General features: G+C 34.3%; 2 protein-coding genes across 13 annotated transcripts in view; both read left to right on the forward strand.

The window, feature by feature from the left end:
- The window catches only part of Nipped-A (Transcription-associated protein Nipped-A), a 494348-nt gene extending 476906 nt beyond the window's left edge, over positions 1 to 17442 (forward strand). For 5 of the 6 annotated variants that reach the window (XM_069825168.1, XM_069825181.1, XM_069825178.1 and 2 more), the window contains exons 63-66: positions 1737 to 1878; positions 2512 to 2708; positions 14371 to 14517; positions 16988 to 17442. In XM_069825168.1, the coding sequence (XP_069681269.1) occupies positions 1737 to 1878; positions 2512 to 2708; positions 14371 to 14517; positions 16988 to 17065 (564 nt within the window). In that variant the 3' untranslated portion in view covers positions 17066 to 17442. The remainder of the gene's footprint in view (positions 1 to 1736; positions 1879 to 2511; positions 2709 to 14370; positions 14518 to 16987) is intronic. The other variant, XM_069825182.1, reaches the window with a different exon arrangement.
- An 8485-nt stretch (positions 17443 to 25927) lies between these two features.
- Gug (arginine-glutamic acid dipeptide repeats grunge) overlaps positions 25928 to 26501 on the forward strand; it is a 257116-nt gene continuing 256542 nt past the window's right edge. For 5 of the 7 annotated variants that reach the window (XM_069825188.1, XM_069825191.1, XM_069825193.1 and 2 more), the window contains exon 1: positions 25930 to 26192. The gene's annotated coding sequence lies outside the window, so the exon portion shown is untranslated. The other 2 variants (XM_069825198.1, XM_069825194.1) reach the window with 2 other exon arrangements.

A 26501-nucleotide genomic window follows, 5' to 3' on the forward strand; every position in this document is an offset into this window, starting at 1 on the left:
AATGCCAGGCGTTTGACAATAAAGTCATTTGACCTCTTGCACTCCAATATTTTTCAAAGATATTATCATGACCAGCCACTGAAGCACAGATTTTGAGGTGTTCCGAATCCATTTCTTGGTTTGAGTTGCACAATGGGCAGTTAGGAGACTGATATATTCCAATTCTATGTATGTGCTTGGCCAAACAATCATGGCCTGTTGCCAATCTAAATGCAGCTACAGACGATTTTCGTGGTAAATCGGGAATTAATCATATAAGTGTAATAAAACCATTCATACCTACCTAGATCTCTTGGATATGGAACAACAAATCATTGCAATAAGTGAAAGTCTCAGGAATCTTCTATGCCACATCAATAAATTTAAGAATGCAGTTATATTGTCAGACTCCAAAGCAGCTATTCTATCGATAGTCTCTAGACACACACCTTCATCTCAAACAGCAGAAATAACTAAAGTGCTCTCTTAATTAATAACACTCAATAAAAGAATTATATGAGAATGCAGATGCTTTAGCAAAGAAGGGCAGCACTGCTACTTACAGACCTGTTACTAAATCTACATATTATTCTGTGAAAAAATTTATTAAATCTACATACTTAGACTTCAACAAACAAAATTTGATAACACAATCTCAAGGGAAAAAATGGAAATCTCTGCTTCATAAGCCACAGTTAATTCCCGATTTACCATGAAAATCGTCTGTAGCTGCATTTAGATTGGTAATAGGCCATGACTGTTTAGCCAAACACCTGCATGGAATATATCAGTACCCTAAGTCCACAGAACATTTATATCTTACATCTGATTACTTAAACTTCATAGTGTTATAAAAATAAATCCCTGCATATAATTTTAGTAAACTTCACGTTGAAAATAATTATATTGATGGAAAAAAAAGTTTATAACCCTCAAATTACGAAAGACGTATTTTAAGATTAAAAAAAACCCGTAAGAATATGGGTAAAAGGTGTAATCTGGCAACTTATCTGTAGTACTGGTACTCAGGCATTAGTTGTTAATGGAATAAATGTTATTATGTCACTAATATTAATGTATATAATAATTTTTAATGGTTAAATCTATTTAAATATAAATGGTTATGTAAAATAGGTCCTTATTGACAAAATAATAATGTCTATATTTTGTAAACAGCATTCCCAAACATCCATTATTAAAGTCGTTTATAAATAAAGTACTGAAATATTCTTAAACCATAAACATATCAGAAACATGCAGAATATTTATTGGAACTGAGAAATCTAATGTAAAAACAGTTTATAAAAATGTGTATTTTTAAATGTGTTTAAAAGATAATGAGATCATAAATTATTATGCAAAATAATTATTTTTGGGGAGTTTAAATGTAAACGAACAAAATTGTAGAGAACTTTTCCATGTATATTATGCTACAGATTCGTCTCTTAAAAGGACTGTCATTAAACACCTTATACTTTGTATAACATTCAATTATTTGATTATACATAACATACAACTAATCTACACCAGGCTATTACTGAACTATGTCATGTCCTCACAGGATTGTTAGACACTGTAGGCATTCCATCACCATTGAAGATGATTATGGAATACTGATACATACTATTTAAAACATTTTTATATATAATTACATTTCTGTTAGTTACTGCATAAAATTTACAATAGGGAAATATGTGCAACTTACAAGACACCATTCTTAATTGAATAGTATTTCACTAACTGCGTGTTTGTTACAGTTCACTCTTCAGTTATCTCTGGCTTGCTTTGCTGAGTATGTGCTGCACCTCACTCGGCTCAATCCGGACATGATGTACATTCACCAAGACTCTGGTCTTGTCAATGTATCTTACTTCAAGTTCGATGTAGATGATACTACAGGTATGCATTGCATTAAGATCGTGTTTCATTTATGAACTAGTGCTGTTGTTTGGCAATAAAACAAATGATCTTAATTGTACAGTGCATCCTGGTAATTTGTCATGGATTGATTACTTAATTACTGTAGTGCAGATTAACTGCCAGACAAAGGATGACTTGGATATATATGGGTACAAGTAACTGGTCTTTTAATACCATTTGTATGCTTGTATGTGACAATGAAGTCGAGATGATGCTTCCCACCTGGAAATCTGTCTAACAGTAGCGACTGAAACCTGCACTATCACCAAATATTGAAGAGCTAGACTGTTAATGGTTTGAATTCCAAAACAGCTCATTGAAAACCAACCAATCAAATATATCACTTGTATTTATTTCATCTCAGATGCAGTTGGTTTTTTATATTTATATCCAATGATTTTAAGAGAAATTTGAGAAATGTTAATGATAGCTTTTTTTTTTACGTTTAATCCAATTTCATGGCACAAAAAATTTAACTAAAAGGTACCTTTCAAATTGTTTTTGATTTGCACTTTGAAGTGTTGTGATGATTTTGAGTTTTATGTTCACAAAACTTTTGAAAGTTGTCATACATATGTAGTAAAACTAAATATGAATATAATACTGCTGCAGGTGACCTGGATGCTAACCGCCCAGTACCCTTCAGACTCACTCCAAACATTCTGGAGTATCTGAGCTCAATTGGAATTAGTGGGCCCTTGACCTCAAGCATGATTGCAGCCGCTCGTTGTTTGGTGCATCCTAGCTTCAAAGTGCAGACTATTCTGCGAGCAATCCTCCGAGATGAAATGATAGCAGGACATAGGAAGGTGGGTTTATTTCACTACATGTCATAACTTTCATCAATATGCGGTATATTTTTAATAGGTGAATGAGCTGGATATGTGAATAGGTGGGTAGATGAGTAAATGAGTAGACAGATAAGTAAATAGATGTGTAGGAAGAGAAGAAGGAAAGTGGGAGTAAGTAAAGAGAGAGAGAGACACACAGACAGAAGGGTATGGAGAGAGTTGGGGGTTGATTTACTATATTTGATTTATTTTTTGTTTGTTTAATTATTCATTTATTTGTTTCTGTGTTTATTTATGAAAACTTTTTGGTCCAGATATTTTACTTATAGTTTTAAGAAACCCGGAGGTTCATTGCCACCCTTACATAAGCCTTCCATCTGTCCCTATCCTGAGCAAGATTAATCCAGTCTCTACAATCATATCCCACCTCCCCCAAATTCATTTTAATATTATCCTCCCATTTATGTCTCGGCCTCTCCAAAGGTCTTTTTCTCTCCGGCCTCCCAACTAATACTCTATATGCATTTCTGGATTCTCCCATGCATGCTACATATCCTGCTCATCTCAAACATCTGGATTTAATGTTCCTAATTACGTCAGGTGAAGAATACAATGCATGCAGTTCTGTATCATGTAACTTTTTCCATTTTCCTGTAACTTCATCCCCCTTAGCCCCAGTATTTTCCTAAGCACCTTATTCTGAAATACCTTTTACCTCTGTTCCTCTCTCAAAGTGAGAGTCCAAGTTTCACAACCATACAGAACAACCGGTAATATAACTGTTTTATAAACTCTAACTTTCAGCTGTTTTGAGAGCAGACTGGATGATAAAAGCTTCTCAAGCGAATAATAACAGACATTTTCCGTATTTATTCTGCGTTTAATTTCCTCCCTAGTGTAATTTATATTTGTTACTGTTGCTCCAAGATACTTGAATTTTTCCATCTCTTCAAAGTATAAATTTGAAGTGTGTTAATACACATTGGTTCTCTCTTCTTGAAACAAGTTCTTGGGCGGTGAGAAGCTTTGACACTTCAATTTTGTAGTGGACCCCAACAAAAAAATTAAACTACTAAGCAATTTAAAACTGTGAAGGCTTTCTTACAAGATCAACACACCACAAAATTGTACTGTTATTTCCTTCAAAGTAAACTTCCTGTTTTTAACTCTGTAAATATTTTTCTGCAACATGATGCTCCAGCTATACATCTTCTGAGAAGGAAACTTCTTGGTCTTCTTACTGACCTATTTGTCAGATTTGTTAAGCTGTCTCCTCTTCAGTCTAATTCTACTTCTATTTGTAGTGTTGAATTCGAAAAGAAGAAATATCAGAAAGCAGATGAAGATTTGGTAATTGAAGCAAAAGTCAAGGAATGCTTAAAAGAATGAGTGTGATGAACAGATGTTTTATAAGTGCATTGAAAAATTTTACATGGCAGCTTGTGCTACATTCTAAAGAGATTTCCACTTGATAAATTTCTTAAACATGCAGAAGTTGTGAATATTTCACACAGAAAATATGTTTCATATTCATCTCTCGAATATTTTATTCAAAGATATCCAAATTTTCTGAAGGAAAGTGAAAATGACAGACTTGAAGAAGAGTTTTCAAATTACCAATGTGATAATTTTCCTGAAAACATTGTAAACGGACCTAGAACAGATATAAATTGTGGCAAATTTACTGATCTTAGAGATGAAAGTAGACAAGTAAAATATAAAACATTGTGTAAAGATATATTTGTTGTACTGAGTGTATCCTATAATAATTGTCCTAGAGAAAGAATGTTCAGTGTTGTGAGAAAAAATCAAACAATTCAAGCCTACGTCATGTATATCAACACTGGAAACACTTATGATCCAGGAAATCAACATAACATCACAAGGAAAAGTATGTCATTGATTAAAGTTCTCGTTAACACTTTGTTAAAAACATAAAATTTACACTGTCACACGTTAAAAGTGTTAAAATTGTTTAAAAAGGTATTTACCTTCGACAGACGGCCCGTTTCGACGCTATTTGTCGTCGTCTTCAGTGTCTCTTGAACCACTGCTGATTTTGGCTCTGCGATGTGCAGTTGTCGATGGTAGGGGTGGGGGTGTGTTGTTCCTCTGGTGGGGGTTGGCTGTCTGTATGTTATGACGTATTATGATGTCAAACAATGTGTGCGTATTAAACTGTAGTTGCGTATTAAGTATGTAATGTGGGTGTGCTATTGTATTCTTATATATTTCGTATTGTTCTAGGATATTTAACTGTAAACTTTTTGGTGTGATGTGTAAAATTTCCATATCTGTTTCTATATTATTGTAGTCATGATTATTGTCGATAATGTGATCTGCGTAATTTGATGTAATGTAAGGTTTGGTTATAGCTTTAATATGTTCGTTGTATCTTGTATGAAAGGATCTTCCTGTCTGTCCTACGTAAAAATGTGGGCAACTATTGCATTTTAATTTATAAACTCCAGTTGAATTATATATATTTGAATGTTTAGTGTGGTTGTTTAAGAATTTATGTGTTGTATTATTTGTTTTGTATGCAATTTTGTACTTTAGTTTTCTGAATGAAGTTGCGATTTTGTGGGTATTCGTATTGTGATATGTTAATGTTATGTATTTATTCTCGCGTGCTGTTTGTGTTGGTTTGGTCTGTTTTTGTTTTGCCTTTTTTATTAGTGTGTCTGTTATGTTAGGGTTGTATCCATTGTCTTGTGCTATATATTTTATTGTGTTTAATTCTTCCGTGTAGTTGTCTTTGTTCATTGGTATATTAATTAATCTATGTGTCATTGTACGGAAAGCTGCATGTTTATGTTGTATGGGATGATTTGATGAATTGTGTATATGTGTTGTGGTTGTAGTGGGTTTCCTATATATTTTGAATTCGTGTCTGTTATTTGTTTTGGTTATGGTGATGTCTAAGAAGTTTATAGCTTGCTTATGTTCCATTTCTACTGTATATTTTAATTTGGGGTGTATTTTGTTGAGTTGTTGATGTAGGTTTTCTATTTGTCTTTTGTTTCCATTATATAAGACTATTATGTCATCTACATATCGATGCCAGTACATTATTTTCTCTGCATACAATACAACATTAGCATCATTTGACATCGTAAATCTATATACAAACATACCAGTAACAGAAACACTGGAAATACTTCGGGAAATGCTTATCAAAAATAACATACCACAGACTCATATTAACGAAATTTTACACATAACAGAAATTATTACTAAACAAAATTATTTCACACATAACAATAAATACTATACACAAACTGAAGGATTACCAATGGGTTCACCTATATCAAGTATATTAGCTGAAATCTTTATTCACAACATAGAACAAACACACATACTAAATACCGACAACAACAAACACGCAGAGAAAATAATGTACTGGCATCGATATGTAGATGACATAATAGTCTTATATAATGGAAACAAAAGACAAATAGAAAACCTACATCAACAACTCAACAAAATACACCCCAAATTAAAATATACAGTAGAAATGGAACATAAGCAAGCTATAAACTTCTTAGACATCACCATAACCAAAACAAATAACAGACACGAATTCAAAATATATAGGAAACCCACTACAACCACAACACATATACACAATTCATCAAATCATCCCATACAACATAAACATGCAGCTTTCCGTACAATGACACATAGATTAATTAATATACCAATGAACAAAGACAACTACACGGAAGAATTAAACACAATAAAATATATAGCACAAGACAATGGATACAACCCTAACATAACAGACACACTAATAAAAAAGGCAAAACAAAAACAGACCAAACCAACACAAACAGCACGCGAGAATAAATACATAACATTAACATATCACAATACGAATACCCACAAAATCGCAACTTCATTCAGAAAACTAAAGTACAAAATTGCATACAAAACAAATAATACAACACATAAATTCTTAAACAACCACACTAAACATTCAAATATATATAATTCAACTGGAGTTTATAAATTAAAATGCAATAGTTGCCCACATTTTTACGTAGGACAGACAGGAAGATCCTTTCATACAAGATACAACGAACATATTAAAGCTATAACCAAACCTTACATTACATCAAATTACGCAGATCACATTATCGACAATAATCATGACTACAATAATATAGAAACAGATATGGAAATTTTACACATCACACCAAAAAGTTTACAGTTAAATATCCTAGAACAATACGAAATATATAAGAATACAATAGCACACCCACATTTACATACTTAATACGCAACTACAGTTTAATACGCACACATTGTTTGACATCATAATACGTCATAACATACAGACAGTCAACCCCCACCATAGGAACAACACACCCCCACCCCTACCATCGACAACTGCACATCGCAGAGCCAAAATCAGCAGTGGTTCAAGAGACACTGAAGACGACGACAAATAGCGTCAAAACGGGCCGTCTGTCGAAGGTAAATACCTTTTTAAACAATTTTAACACTTTTAACGTGGAAAAGTATGTATCTTTCAAGAATAAATTTGCAGAAAAGCAGCTGTTAGATATGTAACTGGATCAGTCAAAACTACACCCAGTGTAGTGTTAAGAGTAGCAACCCACTTCGAGATGACCACAATATACAAGCCATTCAATTACCTACATGAAAATTTAACTGCAAATAAATACAAACATGCTTGATACTATAAGAACTTGTGTAAAACTTCTCTATCAACACAAAAAGCCTTCAAGGATAAAATAAATTAATTACTTTCTGATACAATAGCATGCAAAATTTTACCCAATGCTCTTCCACAAATCCATTAGACTACACTGATATAAAACCTGAATTATTATTGATACAAGATATATACAAATCAACCGACCTTCCATCTAAAATGCTACAGCTAACCTGAGAAGCAATAAATATTAGATATCCATCAGTAAATAGATACGAATATATAGTACCAATGGCTCCCTAAGTGGCAGAAAAAAAGAGCAGAAGCTGGAATCTACAGTGAAATCTTCTCTCAGTATATTATACTTCTTGGACCAGGAACAACAAATTTCGAAGCAGAATTGAAAGCAATAACAACCAACCACATAGCAGAATATTCTGTATAGAGCTCAGATAAAAAGAAAAATAGTAATACTCGTGGATTCAATATCAGCAATACAAGCAGTAACCAGATATGACCAAACTACATCAAAAATAATCCAGGAAATCAAAAGCATGTACAAAACGTTGATAACACAAGGTAAATACTGTATCATACTATTTGGTAATGAACAAGCAGACATGTTAACTAAACAAGGCTCTAAAGTTCTACAGACAACAGCAAAACAGATATTGCTACAAAGAAAGACTACAGGAAGTATACCATAACAGAGAAGAACAGAATAAGAGGAATCTGTGGACGGGTCAGAACAATACTGTCATGACTAGCAGTGCCAATAATGGTAGTTACGATAATACTGCTCTGAACCATCGATATGAAGCCATTGATAAATATGCTAATAAGATAAAACTCCTTCCATAAAGAACTGTGGCAGCACTTTTCAGATTGGAAACTGGCCACGACTGCTAGGATGAACATCTTCAAAGAATGGGAACAGTCTCAGGAACAGGGTGCTCCCTGTGCAGAGAGGATTTAGCTTCAAACAAGAAACACCTGTTACACTGCAGACGACTGGACCCAGAGAAAAGAACCGAAAAGATGTAGCAGAATTTTACTGGAAAGCACGAGGAGTAATTGTGTAAAACCAAGCTCCAGCCATTTGAAAACAACAGATGTAAATATGCAACAGAGAATGTTTTATTACAGAAGAACTCACAGGTAACGTGTAATTATAATATATAATGTGATTCAGATCTGACTTCCTTCGAAGTGGAGGTACGAATAAGATACGATTATGGATAACATTCATGTAGACAAGCAATAATACTGTATGTACTGCTGTGCTACCATGTTAACAAAATGTGGAAAATATGCCAAGTAGCCACAGCAGTCAACATTGTGAGACTGAGAATCGGCCTAGATTATATATATGTGTGGGCTATTCCATATGAAATCGATCAGTAAAAACCCTCGCATTTTTTTTATACTCTAATTTTTTCCCTATTTATACAAGGTGCTGAGGAGAGTGCATTTTCAAAAATATAGTATCGAAAGTCAAATGGTTTTCGTATTGTTGAGCGACAAATTTAGTGTATTTTAGAAAAACAGGCCTCTTTCAGCGCTCAGAACTCTGGAACCATTTATTGCAGAACATTGAACGAGACCTCATTTTGAAGCTGACATTTGGTAGGTTATGCTAAGAAGTAAGCCTTATTTTTATTGTTTACAGAGAGACAGATAATCTGACTTTACTTACTTTTAGGTTTTTTGCCAGTTTGTAAAATTGTAAAAAAATATTGAGAAAAAACCTTGCATTATTAAGAGGGATTCGGCATTGTTTGCTTAGTGGTACGGCAATAAGTTTCGAGGGTATTAGATAAATTATTTTATTTAGACTTGAACGGCACAGTACCGCATGCACTGGCAGAGAGATGATGATAAGCGAGCGTTGGGAGGAGGAGCCACGCCACCCTCTAGACAACTGTGTGACATGTTTAGTCTCCTGCATGCAAGCCAAGTTGCGTGTGCATTTTATAAGTGCAAGTGTTGTGACCCAGTATTTTTCAAGTTTATATTTATTATTATAAGTTATTCGTTAAGGCATATTTGTAAAACCATTATGGTAAGATAAAGTATTTCAAAACAATATCGATCAGATTATTGAGTTAAATGCATGTCTTTCGTGAGCACTTCCGTAATATAAACATTTTCTACGTTGTAACAAAATTTATTTCACAGGTTGCTTAAAATGGAGGACAGATCTTACTCAGGTGACCGCTGCTTCAATCCCCATCAACTTACGCATCACAAAAGGGTCAATGTTAAAGGGCTTCAGAAAGTATCCCGTTTGATTGCAGAAAAATTTGGTGTACCTGAAAAGTACCAAAACATAATTCGATTATGTACAGTTGTCAAAAGAAAAAGTGGCCACTCTCTAGACACAAAGTTCCCTTCGGGTATCTCCGCTACAATTCAGAGACAGGCGATGTTACATGTTGTTGGACCACGTGGCCTGATATCTACAGTCAGAATGAAAGTTTTTGCGTGTTAATCTGTAGCGTAATGGTAGCGTTTCGGGCAAGTGTTCGTAAGGTTGTGCATTCAAACACAACTTAATGCTTTTTATGTTCTTTTTAGGAGAGAGAGAGAAAATATAATTGCTTCTGTTTCTTTTATGGCTGTTTTAGTAATTAACATCAGGTTCATGAATGTATTATGCCATGACTTTGTCATTATTTATTATAACATTATGGCTGCAAATGGAAAGCAAGATTATATTCTCAACAAAATATTTTTCGTGGCATAAACAAAACAAACTTACAGGCGTCTGCCTTAAGAAATTAAAACAATTAAGTTAAAAAAAAACAAAAAGCCACGATTCAATATTTAGTCCATCTTCCTCCAATCTCGATCACATCTTGCAGTCGAGTGGGCATGGAATCAACTAGTGTTTTCAAATACCGACTGTTCTCAGCCATGGCATCCCAGGCATACTGGACGAGCTTCCACAAATCATCAGAGCGTCTTGGAGGGGATTGGGCCAATTTTTCCGCATATGCTTCTTTACTTGGGCCCACATATTCTCCAAAGGGTTCAAGTCCGGAGAGCAACGAGGCCAATCTATCAATTCGATATCCTGTCTCCTCACAAACCAGTCCCAAATCAATTGAGATGTGTGGACTGGATGATTATCCTGCTGAAATTTAAGAATTCCAGCAGGATATAACAACCTAGCATAAAGAACCATATAGCGTTCCAGCAACCATTGATATTTGTGCTGGTTAAATTTCCCGCAAATATGATGGATTGTGCCCACTCCACGATGAGAAATCCACCCCCAACACGACACAGATACTCTACCACTGCGGGCACGCATGGCAGCGTATCTGTGGTCGAATCGGATACCAGGAGGACAATATACAAGAGTGGGTCCTTCCTTTGTGGTAGAAAAGGTGACTTCATCAGAAAAGATTACCCTTTTCCAATCCCAATCACCATTTCCTACCACAAAGACTAAACGCTCCTCTATATGCTCTTCCTTATGAACTTCCCTAGGAATGGCACGTCGAGATCTCAAATTGGCGGCTTTTAAACGATTTCTCACGGTCTGGTCGTGGCCAGAGAAATTAACAACTGCCTTCAAAGTAGTAGCGGTATGAAAGGAATTCCTTTCAACCTCTGCCACTAATCTGGCGTCCTGTTATGGTGTTGAAATTTTCCTTCTACCACTCCCAGCTTTTCGGCCAAAAATTGCCGAGCGTTGATAATTTTGCACCCATCTCCGGGCTGTCCTTTCTGAAACATTGAAATGCCTACCTGCCTCGGATGCCGAAAAACCAAGATGAATTACAGCCCGTATTATACTTTCTTTCGTTCCTGCACCTCTTTGTGGAGCCATGTAAGTCAAAGTCGCAGGCAGAAATGGTGTCGTGGTTTCCTCAGAGAATTAGCCTCTACCTAGGTCTTAAAATAACAGCAAAACATTCATTATATTAAAAATATATATTCTTCAATTAGGAAATAATAATATAAATACTTGTTAGAGTCTTAATAACTATATCATTTTCAACATGAAGTCCACAGAGTTAAGAAGAATATAATTATTTTATAATATCGAACTTAGTGTTTAATTTGTTTTCGAAAGATCTGTATTGAACTGTATCCACACAATACGTCCTTAATCATTGCTGCTGTTACCACTGCTGCTGTTGCAGCTGGTATTACAACTACAAATATTATTGTCATAAACGTAATCTTTTTATATCATTATTAAATATTCAGAATATAATCTAAATGAATGTTCAGTTGTAGTGTTTCTGACAATGCGTTGAATTACGTTAATACAAGGTAAATGACATAGCTCAGTCGGAAGAACGTAGGAACGTTGAACGTCGTGAAAGTCGGAATTCAATGTCAACGTATCAGGTTCAAATCCTCGTGACTCCTTTCCAATTTATTATGTTACAGGATAGTATAATGTAATAATATAACAATATAAGAAGAGAAAACTAACACTCGTATTAGGCAGCTGTATTTTTCTAAACCTAACATTAAATTTATATTACTTATATCGCTAAGGAACGATAACAGAATACAAATGATAATTATTTATATCGCTAACGAACGATAACAGAATACAAATGATAATTTGAATATTATTTATATCGCTAACGAACGATAACAGAATGCAAATAATAATTTGAACATTATTCATATCAAATGATAATTTAAATATTATTTATATCGCTAACGAACGATAACAGAATACAAATGATAATTTGAACACTATTTATATCGCTAATGAACGATAACAGAATACAAATGATAGGCTAATTTGAATATTATTTATATCGCTAACAAACGATAACAGAATACAAATGATAGGCTAATTTGAATATTATTTATATCGCTAATGAACGATAACAGAATATAACAAATTATAACTTGAATATTATTTATATCGCTAAAGAAACAATAAAATATAAATAACTTGAATATTATTCATATCGATAAAGAACGATAACATAATATAAATGATAATTTGAATAATACAGTATTTATATCGCTAAAGAACGATTAAAAAATAAAATGAAAACTTGAACACGGCCCGAACTCACAACCTTCGAATCATTAAGCAAGCACTCTACCGCTGGTCTACGAGACGCAGATATGGAATGATTTTATATTTCCGGATCTGCTTCTAAAAGCACATGCATCGTGTAACATCGCCGTGACCCGAAGTGGACTTAGAAAATATTCGCTGTTCACGAGTGCGGCCACTTTTTTTTTTTTTTTTTTTTTTTTTGACAACTGTACATATTGCAGATTGAAAGTAAATAAATCACATTCTTTAGATAACGCAGTTCAATAAAGAGAAGTCATAGAAGAAAATGTTCAGCCAACTTTAGTGTTCAAGTTGAGAGTAGTGGTAATAACTGCAACAGTAATAATGAAGAATCGGGTAAGAGTGAAACGGAATGTGTTGACAAGGCAACTCTCACTACTTTAAACGAGACACTCACTGTGATTAGCGTGAAATATAAGAAAAAGTAACCCCAAACTATTCTAAAACATTTTCTTCTGCAGAAGGGGGCTAGCACAGCCATGCACTGCTAGACGGCACTTCTCGTGTTTATGTCTCCTGGCCTTGTTTGCCTCGGCTGGATCCTGTCTCACAGTCAGCTGGTTAGCTCATGCGCGTACTATTTATTTTCTTTATTTGATATTTTCAATACTTTCTTATCAACGTACCTCCAGTAAAAAATATGTGTTTATTTGTACTTTCAATGCGGAACCTAACCATATATTTTTAAAATATTTTTTCGTTGGCAAAGGCGTCTTAATGAGGAAAAATCTAAATTTCTCCATTTCCGTAATAAGTAAGAAAATGTGTTTATATGTCAATATAAACTTTAATTTCTCAGCATCAAAATAAATCATGATTTTGATCATTGGGTGAAAGAGTTTCGGAGCTACAACAGTTTAAAGTTGCTAATTTTATGAAAATACGATAAATTTAAATATTTTTAATTTAAACACTATGAAGTTCTGATGCCTCAAACTTTGCACAAAGCATTGTATCACAGTTGTCTATGGACAGAAAAAGTTTCATTGTATTTAAAAATTGCAAGGTCAATTTTCTCTATATTTCGGTCGATTTGAGATAGAATAGCTCATATATATAGAACAGATTGCTCATCTCTATGTTAAAATAGAGAACAACCACCAGGATCGCCACCTGTGTGCCATAAACAAACCCGAGATTGCAGTACAGTCACTAATGCAATTCAAATGGGGGTTAAGATGTGACTCCTTATGTAACAACTAGATGGCAGCATAGTAAACCTGACAAAAGTTGCTGTCAAAGTCTATAAGGCTGACCAATCAGGATATATATGATCTAGGAATCGGACACCTTATCTCTTGGATGGACTAGACAACAGTGTACAGTCTGTTTTGGTATTTACCTTTCTATTGTGTGATTTAATTGTGTTAGTATTATGAGTGCTTGAAAAGAGAACGTGACATCAGCAATTATACTTGCTATCCACAGTGAGGGTCTTGAAATAATAAGATCTAATAAAGTTTTTTGACGTAAAGTCAGTCAGGAAATCAAAGTATTATCCCATTGACAATGCTGCAAAACGCACAACTGCTGCTACTTGAAAGCCTGAACATGCACAATTTGTAAAGTAAGAAAAAAGTCAAAATTATCTAATATTCATGACGAGAAACTAAGTGTCTAGAAAAAATCCGTAAAAGTAGCTCTAATTGCAAGATAAATAAAGTTGATTAATTTTACTTATATGTTATTCGGTGAACTATCTCTGACATTTGTTTAACAAATAAGTATAATGAACATCAGTGATATATGATGGAGTACTGCACTGTGTGATTTCACATGAATAATGTTATATTTCTCTCTCCACTTTCCATTGTCATAAATGTGCTCTCCATTTTTCACAAGAATATTTCAATACTGGTCATACCATCTTTAGAACAAGATAAGTGTGTTATTTGTTTTAATGCAAAATCCTGTTGTTTCTTCACACGTCACAGAAACAAGATGACTGTCAGCACGAGTCACTCAACTCTGCTCCAGCAGACATGGATGGTGAATTGCTCATCAACATGGTGACAAGAGCTGTTACTGCCATCATGTCTCGACTTAACACCCTCTCCAATGCTGATGGACCTGAGAGCAAGGTACAACACACATTAATCTATTCTTTGGGGACAGTACCAGTGCACAGTGTAACAAGATGTTCAAAAGAGACACCTTGAAAGTTACATTTCTTGCCTATTCAACTTTGCAAACACTGGTCAATTTCTGTACTCTGTACTGTGTAAAATTGATTTTTCTTTGCAAGTTTACGCAGATTTTATTCATGATACTGAAAACCTCTTTATGCATTGATACTCCAGTGAAAAGACTGTTAATCAACGTGATTTGTGATAGTGTTAAAAGTAGCCATCCTAATTCCTGCCCAGTACCTAACATTCTTTTGGATTTGATGCTGTCTTTAAAAAATTAAGTTGACTTTGAGGAACTGAAAGATTCCATTCACAACAAATTTTAGATTCTCCATCAGATTTACTTGAAAGTTCTATTCATGGTATAGAAGAAAGATGTCACTTATTGAAAAACATGACGGATTTATTCATCATTTGAACTAAATTAAACCCCATTTCTCTATATATTTTTATGGTGTACCTGTATGTAAAAGGTCTTCCAATAAGAGTGTCATACTTTTAAAATGAAACAAATTGTGCAAACGAAAGAGGTTTATTTATTTAATTATTATTATTATTTTCAAGAATGTCATCTATGTATTGAAGAGAATGACAATTAAATGGCTGCTGCAGCTTCGTTGGGTTGCACATATATGTCATCTCTTGTTGTGGAACGATCTTGATAGACAGTGTTTTTTAACCGTACCCAAAGATAGAAGTCCAAAGATTCAAGTCAGGAGATCGTGCTGCCCATGCCACAGGACCGCTTCTGTTTGTAGTACATTGGAGGTATTTGTAATCACTCTTAACTTTTAGATAATTATTTTATTAGTTACAAAAGTAATTGCAAAACTAGAAAAATGTATGTACATAGGTACAGAGAAAACAAAACATTTCCTTCTTATTGTACATTGTTGAGCAAGGCCACCTGAGCTTATTACCTAGCTAAGTGCAGTATACATGTAGACCTGGCATTAGATACTGTATTGCGGTGACTAAAGGAAACACTGCTGAGCGAGCAAAGGGGAAGGGGTAGTTTACTTGTATTCACCCCTCGACAGTGCTGCCGGCCACCAGGTCTACACTCAGCCAGGTAATTGTGCATGTGTACTAGCCTATGTCAACATTAAATGTACTTATCTAGTTTACATTTTCTTCTTGTAACATTTCTCAGTATTAATGACATTATCTTTTCGTACGTTTTCTCATTAAAAGATAGGAATTGATAAAAACGTTTCCTATGAAACGTCTCTGTCAAATGGTCCATATTTGACCCCGACTCTCATTTGAAATTTTAAAGTAATATGCCAATGACCCTACTTCCTGTTAAGGCTGATTGATGAAATCAAGATCAAGTGAAAGTTCACATGTGCTTTAGTTACAAATATTTTTGTCTCGAAAATTTTAATGCACTAGTTTCCTAAATAAATGACTTACGGGTGGTCTGAATCACCCATTGTCTTTTCGTATGTTTTCTCATTGAAAGCGTAGGAATTAAAAAAAAAAAAACGTTTCCTATGAAAGTTGTTTGTTTTGAATAGCTCTATCAAATGATACCATATTTGACCACGACTCTCATTTGAAATTTTAAAGAAATACGCCACTGACCCTACTTTCTGTTGAGGCTGATTGATGAAATCAAACTCAAGTGAAAATTCACATATGCTTTAGTAATAAATATTTTTGTCTCGAAAATTTTAATGCACTACTTTCCGAAATAAATTATTGTTACAGGTGGTCTGAATCACCCTGTATAGTATTAACCTCAATTTGGATTTGTGTCACATTGCTTCTTCATTAATTTTTGTGTTAAATAAGACATCCGGAAACCATTTATGCGAGATTATTAAATGATAATTCAATGCTTTGAATGTCTATAAGTTTATTTTGACACAATTAACAGAAACATATTTCTTATACACAATAAAATATACTTATTGCTGCTGTTTCTACAGTAAATAACTAGATTAAAAATAATAATACTATAATTTAATGGCTAACATGGATAAAACATAGGGTAACAAAGGTAACAAAATGTTACTATTTAAAACATCAGTGTTAAAAATGGGAAATGCATTTATACATTATTATAATTTCCTCTATGTCTGATGTTCTAACAAAGAAACAACTGCTTGATGCATGTTGTCAGCCATCTTGACTTAGAAATGATGCAATGACACACTGTTATAAAAAACAGTCGATGCTATTGGGTTTGGAGTATTGAATGATGATGTTCAAAGTCTCCATGATTTTGGTTCGTTGAATAATGATATAACATCTACAAGCTCTAAAAAGAAAAACTGAAAAAAGACTAAATTTAAAAAGTTATTAATTTTTCCAACCTCTTCACTAGTTTCGTGCCATCACTGATTTGTGAAATTAATATTTGTACATTTCTCTAACTTAATATTATATTAACTTCAACTAATTTACTCCTTTCTAGGTAAGTACACTAGTGACCGCAGCTAACAGTCATGATAACCTGTGTCGCATGGATCCAGCCTGGCATCCATGGTTGTAAATTATTGCAGAGAGAGAATCAAGACAGTTGTGGAGGCAGATATACAATCTACAGACCAAAATTGTTCACTACACATTTTAATATATTGCTAGACACGTCATTCTATGATACAGACTTCAATATTGGAGAAGTATTAGCTAACAAATAAGACCATTGTGTTCATAGTCTGTCTCCACATGTACACATATCCCAGAGTGTAGGCTTCTGTGAACAGTTCGTCTATACAGCAAAGGACTTGGGACATCTGCTTTAAGAAGAAAAGTATTTATGTGAATATGTACCTAATGAAGTATGTTTTTAATGTATAGTTAACTTACATGAAAAATTTGACGTTTTTGTACAAAGAATACTTAATTTGTAATAAAAAGTTACTCCGAGTTTTTAATTTTTTCTGTGGTGTATCATGTTCTTCCTGAAAACTTTAAAATTTCAGTGAAATTGATTGTGTAATCACCAGTGATTATGCTCCAATTTTTCATACTGATAAAATTTTCATGCATATCAGCCTCACAGGTAAGTATGTGTGTGCTGTCTATAACACCCTCCCTTTTACACACAAGGTAACATGTTCATTTGAATTTCTATCTTTCTCTTGCTCCTATAAATATATATTGCAGCCTAAATAGTTTAAGGGAAATATTTATATCAAAATACTGTTCTTATTGACTGTTTTGAATCTCATGTAGTCTGATCCCAAGAATGACAGTTTTTTAGTTCTAGTAATTAGTAGTTTGTTACATTGTTTGATTAGTATTTAAAATGGGTTGCTGCAACGTGATGTTCATCCACAGACTCTGTTGTAATAGTCTGTCGCCAACAAATAGCATTGTGTTTAAGAATGTATCGCCAATTGTGAAGTCCTCTTTTTAATAATTATATTAATTATTTAACCATTTACATCAGCATCAGTTTTCATTTTATTTTTAATGGCTATGGCTAACTTACTTTAATATTTCGAAGTAATAGACATAGATAGGTTTTTTTCTTTATTTTTTTGTTCTCTTTTAGCCTACTTTGCTTAACCTTCACTTTCATCAGACTTATACACTTACAGGTAGGGGAGAAGAGATTCATTTGATTGTACACTTGACGTCTCACAGGATCAGCATGATGTGGGACCATTGCTGAGACATCACAGGACAATGGACAAACACCCAATTTCATGGACAAAAGCTAAATTTCTCCATTACACCAGAAATCGAATCTCGAACTGTTTGATTGGGAAGCACACACGATATCCACATAGCCACAGTGGTAAACTATGTAGACTTATTTAAGAATTAAAATTAATTGCAGCAGTTTTCTATTATAACCTAATTCTGTAACTATTTTTGACGTGAATACATCTTTAAAATCAGACTGACACATGGGATACCAGGACAGAAACGAGGATGTAATGTTTGCAGGGTGATCCATTCCGACACTATTAACACGACTGAAATAAATGTGGTCTCGTTTGATCGGGTATACAACTGCGAAGCAAGAATCAACTTGAGTTGGCAATGCACATGTGTGTGGGGGGAGGGGGGTGGCATTTGGCGGCCATTTTGGGTGTATGCAATATATCTCGTGACTCCGATGTGCTACTGTGCTGATTTTGGTGCCAAATGAAAGACCTCGTCTAGATCTGTCGATTTTAACACTAGAAAGACTGAACATCATCTACAATCCACACCTGTGGAGTAACGGTTAGTGCATCTGGATGCAAAACAAGGTGGCCCGGTTTCGATTCGCAGTCAGTGCAAGTTACCTGGTTGAGGTTTTTCTGGGGCTTTCCCTCAACCCAATATGATAAAGCATCGTAAAATAATATACTTAAAAAAATGAATAAAAAAATCACCTACACTCAAGAATGAGTGGAACAAAAATGTCTCATGCCAATAGAAGAAATATTTATACACCAAATTATAATGCATTGTTGTAAGTAGCAGCGATATATTACACAAGTAATAAATTGATTATAAATTATATTATATTTTATTAATATACAGTATCACATAAATCTCAGAGATTTTATTGGCAAATATATTTTTTCGAAGCTATTTTTTTTTAAATGTGTGGAGCATGAATTACAATAGGTTTGTTCCAGCATGGTTCGGAATCAATTCTGAACTGTCTGCTCATGCGCAGTAGCTCAATGTGTCTTCCTACAAGACTAGAACTGACACATACTGAACTCCCAGTTCCCTGTTCCAACGTGCTTTAGAACTCATTCAGAATGAGTGATTCGATTATGAGCAGAACTGGGAATTCTGAACTGTTGACGCATGTGCAGATGGTTTAATCTGAAGTTATGGTTAAAATACTTCAAGACTAGGCAGGTTAAAATAAAAAAAATAGTCGATCATGAGTAATTTGGAAAATGATAGTGATGTTTTATGACGAAATAAATTTGTAAGATGAATATAATTTTAATATGAGAAGAAACTTCAAAGGCTGTGAAAGAACAGTTGAAGAAACGTTTCAACAATGTAAAGTCCCAAACTAGTTCTGACACCATACACAACTGGCGCATGCGTCCAAAGAAGTTCGGTATTAGTTTGGAATGCATTCTGAATTGATTGCTGGAACAAACCTTATATGATTATTTATTACAGCTGACACACGTGACTATTTTTGTACTCTTTTCGAATGCATTTGGGCTATTGCACACATCCTTTTTGAAGATGTGACATATGATTGCACTTTTTTTTTTCTTTACTATAGTTTTCCGTTATTTAGCAGCGTTTTCTTTTATTGTCTTTAAGAAACTCAGTGTTATTGTCACTTATCTATCCATAATTCTGCTCATTCCTCTTTAAAAAGTTTGCCTTCGTAAGTTCCTCAGCTTAGCAAAAAGTAACATAGTGAAATATATTACTGCTTACTTCTTGTATAGAACACAAGCATTCATTACAGCTAGATTAACAATGTTACTGAATGTGTGCAAGGGCCACCTATGTGCTGCTGCTTTACTGAGTACTTACGAGCCATTTGATCTATATAAACTCCAGAATTTGAATATTGAAGAATGTTACTATGCCTAGCTTTTTTAAACTCGTCATAGTAATGTCATTTTTTTTTTAAAGACTTGGGTATCATACCAACAGGAGCAGAAGTTTTTTATGTCAGTGGGTATTTATCTCCTTTCACGGATTATCATGCCAACCAGATTTGTTTTGTTTGACTTCAACTTCAGACTCTCAGCTAGTTTCAAGGAGGTGAAAAAAAAATTTTTTTTTTTTTTTTTTACCAATGCCACCAGGTTGTATTTTCGACATTTCTGGTCTTCTCTCCTGACATTGGCTTAGTTGTAACCCACTTCTGAGGTTGGGGCACCTGGAAGGCGGAGTTACATTACCCCGATGATATGATAGGATGATTATGAGTATGTGGTGCCAGCAGAGGTCTTAAATCTAAACTTAACCTAAATTCCAGAGCATGGACGAACACAGAAATAATCCCCTTTAAGGAAAAATTCCTGTGCTCTACCAGGAATCGAACCTGGGCTCATGAACTATAGCCAGAAGCTCTGACCACTAGACCATGAGGCTGGTAGGTGAAGAAATTATCACATTCGACATTTTAACCCTTGTTTAGAATAAGGCTCACCAACTTTTCGAAGATATGCTCTGAAAATCACCGATTATCTGGCGTCATATCATTCTTGTTCATGTAGGGAACTTTTTTTTGCCCAGAGCAACCCAGAATTTCTGCCCATATTTACAGGGCTTTGTCACCATAAATTGAAGAGACTGACAGCGAGTTTTATTGGGAAAAAGCTGCTCATCTATTGTTATAATGGTTCCAGAGTTGTGGGAAGTTGGAGAATTCTGAATGAAATTGTTCAGACATCAGATATCAGAGCAAATGGTCTTCTTTCAGTTGCTCTGATTTCGTTGACTTTAGAATTTCTTTGAATCAACCTCGCGATATACTGTAGCATTTATGACAACCCTCATTTTTCGGACCATGGGGAATTCAGTTCCAGGCCTTTAGTTCCAGATGCTCCCCCATATACCAAATTCCGATAAAAGCCTCAAGCTCCTCCACAGTCATGGACCAACTTTCATCTTTGATCTGTCCTACGATCTTTGGTTTTAGTACTTTTCCTGATAAATTTTAGAATTTTATAATCTATTATTTTTTTCTATGCACTCGCAACACTCATCAGTAGGAGGCAGATGTTGACCTAAAAATCTACTTAAAATGATCATTAAAATGCCCTTAAACTAATGGAAAAATGACATCAGATTAAAAGAAAATGACATATAAATATTAGTCACCGTACTCAAACCACAATTTCTTAAAAATTAGTCACCTTGTTTCAATGACTGCCCTAGAAATCTCGGAGAGAGGAGGCAACTTCCTGAAATTTAGCTAAGATAAAGGAAAAGAACATGCAACAAAATGGAGGTTTTAAGGAAAAACTATAGATTTTAATGAGGGTTTACAATGTATTTCAATCAGGGGTGGTCCATGTCAGTGCATTCATTCTCTGTCTCCTCCTCCTTTCACGCTTCACTTTTGTTACCAGATCTTCTAGATAAGGGAGTGTGAATGACAAAACAAATTGTGGGTGCAGCGTGCATTCTTTAAATCTTTGTGTTAAAATTACTGTCTACTACAGTAGACATCCCTTTCGAACCACGTCCTGTCCAGGACACGGTGAAAGTTTCCCCCCTTCCAAACATAAATTCTAAAGTCACCCTCGTACCGACAAAAGAACAGTAGTGGTCAAAGCCCTCACTTAAACTAAGCTGTTATCAAACATTTTATATTACTTCCGTTGTGTGAAGTGAAGCCTTCAGTGGAATGAGGGATGGACTTTAGAGCCTGTTCCAAACTATAAAACTCAAAGTTCACTGTTATTCACTTATTCAGTAGGTAATTACTACTGACCTATTTGCTTAGAAAATGATTTAATAGACCTATCAGTAAAGAAGAAAGTAAAATGCATTCTAAATGATCTAAAAGTTCTTCAAAGTATTAAAAATGCCGAAAAAAATATAGAAATGACCTATTAGTTCAAAAAGTAAAAAAATGCAATATAAGAAATTATTTTTTTACGTTGATATTAACGTAGAAAGGATTTCTATATTAATAGGCATCATCCTAATGTGAAAAATAAGATTACTTTTCATCAATATCCGCCCCCTAATCATCAATTACATGACGCTTGGCATGGAATGTTGGCCCAGTTCATTTCTCAGAATATTTTAAGAGATTCATTTTCCAGAGTTTGTATTGCCAATATTCACAACTTTCCATTCAGTGCCACCCGGAACTGTGATTACTAACCCTGGAACCAAAGACCTAATATGAGCCTTAGCCAAGAAATATATTTATATATGTCATTCTTTACATCCACACACTTCACTAGAAAGAGCTCCTCCGACCAAAGAGAGAGACCGTTCGTTTTACTCAGCAATGGCCTCAAACAGTGTAGCTTTATGAAACATTTAGAAAATAAAGTGGAAAAACAAAGCGTCGGTTTGCAATACATATCAATAGTCTACGAAAACTGCGTATATGTAATAAGTTCATAATCAAATATAAGAATGGGACAAATTTTTCCTGTCCATCGTTCTAGAATCTAGAGTACCGGTAGTGAACGTTTATTTCTGCAATTATGGTAGGATGTTCAAATTTATACAAGTCGAAGATGTCTCTAAATAATGAAAACTCTTAGAGCCAGAAGCGATGGGCACGAATTCATTCGATTTGCATGTAGTTTAATTTCGAAATGGGTCATACTTGTCCCATCTAACATTCTATTGTTAAGCCAGATGTATCCACGTAAAATTCACAGCCCGGTCTCCAACACAGCCACATCCCGATTTATCGGACAAATTTTGGAGCTTTACAGTTTATACTGTTCCATTATTGTCATTTTATCTTATGCAGTACTGGTAAGTAAAATTGAGTAAGTGGTATATTTTTTTAATGAAGACCTGTGTAGGTTATGTTTTTATTAAGTTTATGGGCCTATATTTTATGTACCGGTACTTCCTATCAAAATGAATTAATTGACTGATAAGCACTGAATATGAATTAAATTCGTTCGGTAATTTAGGAGAAATTACAGTATTCTTATTATACTGTATACCAACAGCAACCAAAAATCATTTTTCGATAGGTAGTAGGATTCTGAAAATGCGTATTCCGACCAAAATTTCTATATCGATTTTTGCAGTATGAGAATGCAATAAAATTATTTAAGTTTGCGCCTGCACAATTCAGTGGCAGCGATTGGAGGGGAATTCTAGAGCACCATCATTATGGAAATAATTTAAGACGCTTCTTGAAATGAGTATGAATTGAAACAAAATACCGGTATGCGCATTTTCCCACAATGCATGATTTGTCATTCTAAAATCGCAACGAATTCATTTGTCATTTGATTTTTCATAAGCACAAAAATCCACAAGCCACCATCAAGCTACATATTTGCCATATATTTTTATCAGCTATAACAGCTGCACATTTATCTAGCGTCGATTTAATTGGTGACAGAGAGACAAGCCGAAGGATTCGCCATGGAATTACTTCAATTCATATTTGCCTTACAGTTAGGAGAAACCTCGAGCAAAAACCAGCCAAAGCAGAATTTGAACCCACGTCTAAGCATACAAAACAAACAAAAAATACCCTGGCTCTGGGATTTCGGTAGTACCGGTATAGTGGTGTCTTTGTCGTCACCGTCTTCCTCATCAATGATCATTATAATATCCATCATCATCACCACTATTTCTGCAAGAATACCGGTATTTATGGAATGTCAGATGAATATACATAGGTTCGAATCTAGATACAGAGGCAGTGACGTCGCCAGGATCAGAGCAAGGGGGGTGCGGATGGGGGTGCGAGCTGTAAAAATGTGGTACATAAAAAATCCAAAATGTTCTTTCATGCACTTGCGCGCATACTATACATCTGTTTATTAATAATAATAATAATAATAATAATAATAATAATACTATTATTACTATTATTATTATTATTATTATTATTATTATTATTATTATTATTATTATTATTATTATTGCTCATCACATCCATTACGATACACTATGGGACGTAGTTGTTTTTTCACATCCAAGAAATTGTTTGTTTATTTTTGTTCTTCAAAATAATTTATGCTTAGTATTTTGTTAATAAATTGCCCTTTGGGGTGCGGAAAGGGGTGCTCCGATTTTTATGGGGTGCTTGCGCACCCTTTCGCACCCCCCTAGCGACGTCCCTGTACAGAAGTTGTTCGGTCTGCAGAGTAGACCTCATTTGTTTAAATATGAATAAAATATGACTTTTTATAAATGCAAAATTTGACGATAATATAAAAATCAGAAAAGTGCCATGGCACTGCCTGGCCTCAAAAAATAGTATCTTTGCGCCACCAGGCCAGAAATATACTCCTGTCTGTATTTAATTAAACTTTAGTTTTTTTTAATATACCGGTACGGTACTAAATCGTTGCAAAGTAATTTACTGAAGCAAATACGTACCTTAGTCCATTTGATTAGATGCATGAATTCGAATTGACAAGAAGGCTTTTACTTCAGAGCCAGAAGTTGATGGCTAGGGACTCGCCATGTTCTCAGGTGTTCGATTATCAGTAGACAAAACATAAATAAATATGGTACATTTAAGGATAATTTTCTTCTAGCGTTTTTGACTCCCAGTATGATCTAGCAATTGTATTTCATTTCATTGTTTGTATTCCATAGATCTTCATTAGCATTGAAGCTTTAAGATGAGGAACAGGAATAAGCAATTATGAAAGATTTTTTATCATTCCGACGTATACAAATTAAACGTATAATAAAGTTAAAAATACACGCAATAAACCACAACCACTCAAAGAGTTATACAATTTTTTTTTTTTTTTTTTTTTTTTGGGAGAGGTGAGATGTGAATGCATTAATAAGGTAGTAGGCCTACCTACTTAAATTAAAATAAGATATTCTGGTATCGACTATTTTGGTAGTAGTTTATTTTAACTTATTTTGTTCTATGTGTGTACCGGTATGTAACTGCATTTATTTTAGTCCAATGGATTCAGGTACATTCAAGTGATAAATTTACTTTGTATTGTGTATATTAGCTACATATCTTCGCAACAATGTATACAGTATATAAGCTTACTTCGCCAAGTTGTAATTATTATTTTATGGACATACTTCTATTATTGAGACGTAGGTCATTATGGTTACATTAAATAAATGTATTATAAGATATGATAGCTACATATCTTCGCAACAATGTATACGGTAGGCTATAATCTTATTTCGCCAAGTTGTAATTATTATTTTTATGGACATACCTCTATTACGGTATTGAGACGTAGGTCATTATGGTTATATTAAATGTATGCATTATAAGATCTTATGTGTTTAATTAGAGATAATATCACTCATTATTATTGTCATTGCCCGTAATGCGATGAAGCTTTCATAAAAAGCTATTGATCATCACCAAGGAACAACCGTTACTGGTGGGGGTATGCAGAGACGAACTGGCACGATAACTCCTATAAGAATTTGTATAGCCAGTGTTGGAATGGTGTATGGGACGGAACCTTTCCTTTTTAGCACGTCGAGAAGTGACACGTGTTTTTCTTCCTTTCCATTTGGACAGCTTTTTAATTACTTACTTCAGTTATTTATTGAGTGGTTAAAAATAAATGTCTGTAAAAATAAAAGGTTAATTGCTTCTTTGCATAGTATTAGTACGTTTTATTCTGTTTCGTGTTAATATAATATAAATATAATTTTGAAACTGTAAGCAAACATGGAGGACAATGTTTAGATCGGACTTCGGCTCTGAAACGCTCCGCTCAAAAACTAAATAGAAAGCGCTTTTATAAAACCGCAAGCCGCACAGACATGAACGTAAAATGGCGATTATTAGAACGCGGTTTAGAGATAATGGAGTAGTTGGGAAGAATCGATTCTGAGTGGAAATAGGAATAGAAGGCCAGAAGTGACGCTTTAAACACATTTTAGAAGAAAACTAGGTGTCCTTCAATGGATAATTATTCTAGGCTCTCAGACATGTTACACCTTTGATTCTGAAACGATTTAAAGCAAACGTATATAATGTGCAAAGTCGGAGAATACATTCGGTACTGCATTATTGTCCTAAATAGGTATGTCATTATACAATAAAAAAAAGTTGCGATTGGTGTTTAAGGGGTGGGAGTTGATAGCGCTGTTGTAGATTTGTATGCAAGTGACGTGAGTTTAGTAAAATGATTGTACAACAAAGACAAATAATAGTGTTGTCTTTGTGATTGAATTTTGTTTGTAATTTTAAGCTGAGGTTTGGCCACGTCGCATTGTGAATAAAGTCGAAACTTCACGAGCCCCAATGAAGAATTGTTTTCTTTTGACGTATATAGTGTGGATCATTAACCTTTTCGATTCATTAAATGGAACGTATTATCGCACAAAGGTGA

The sequence above is a fragment of the Periplaneta americana genome, chromosome 1 (genome assembly GCF_040183065.1).
Source record: "Periplaneta americana isolate PAMFEO1 chromosome 1, P.americana_PAMFEO1_priV1, whole genome shotgun sequence".
Taxonomy (NCBI): Eukaryota; Metazoa; Arthropoda; class Insecta; order Blattodea; family Blattidae; genus Periplaneta; species Periplaneta americana.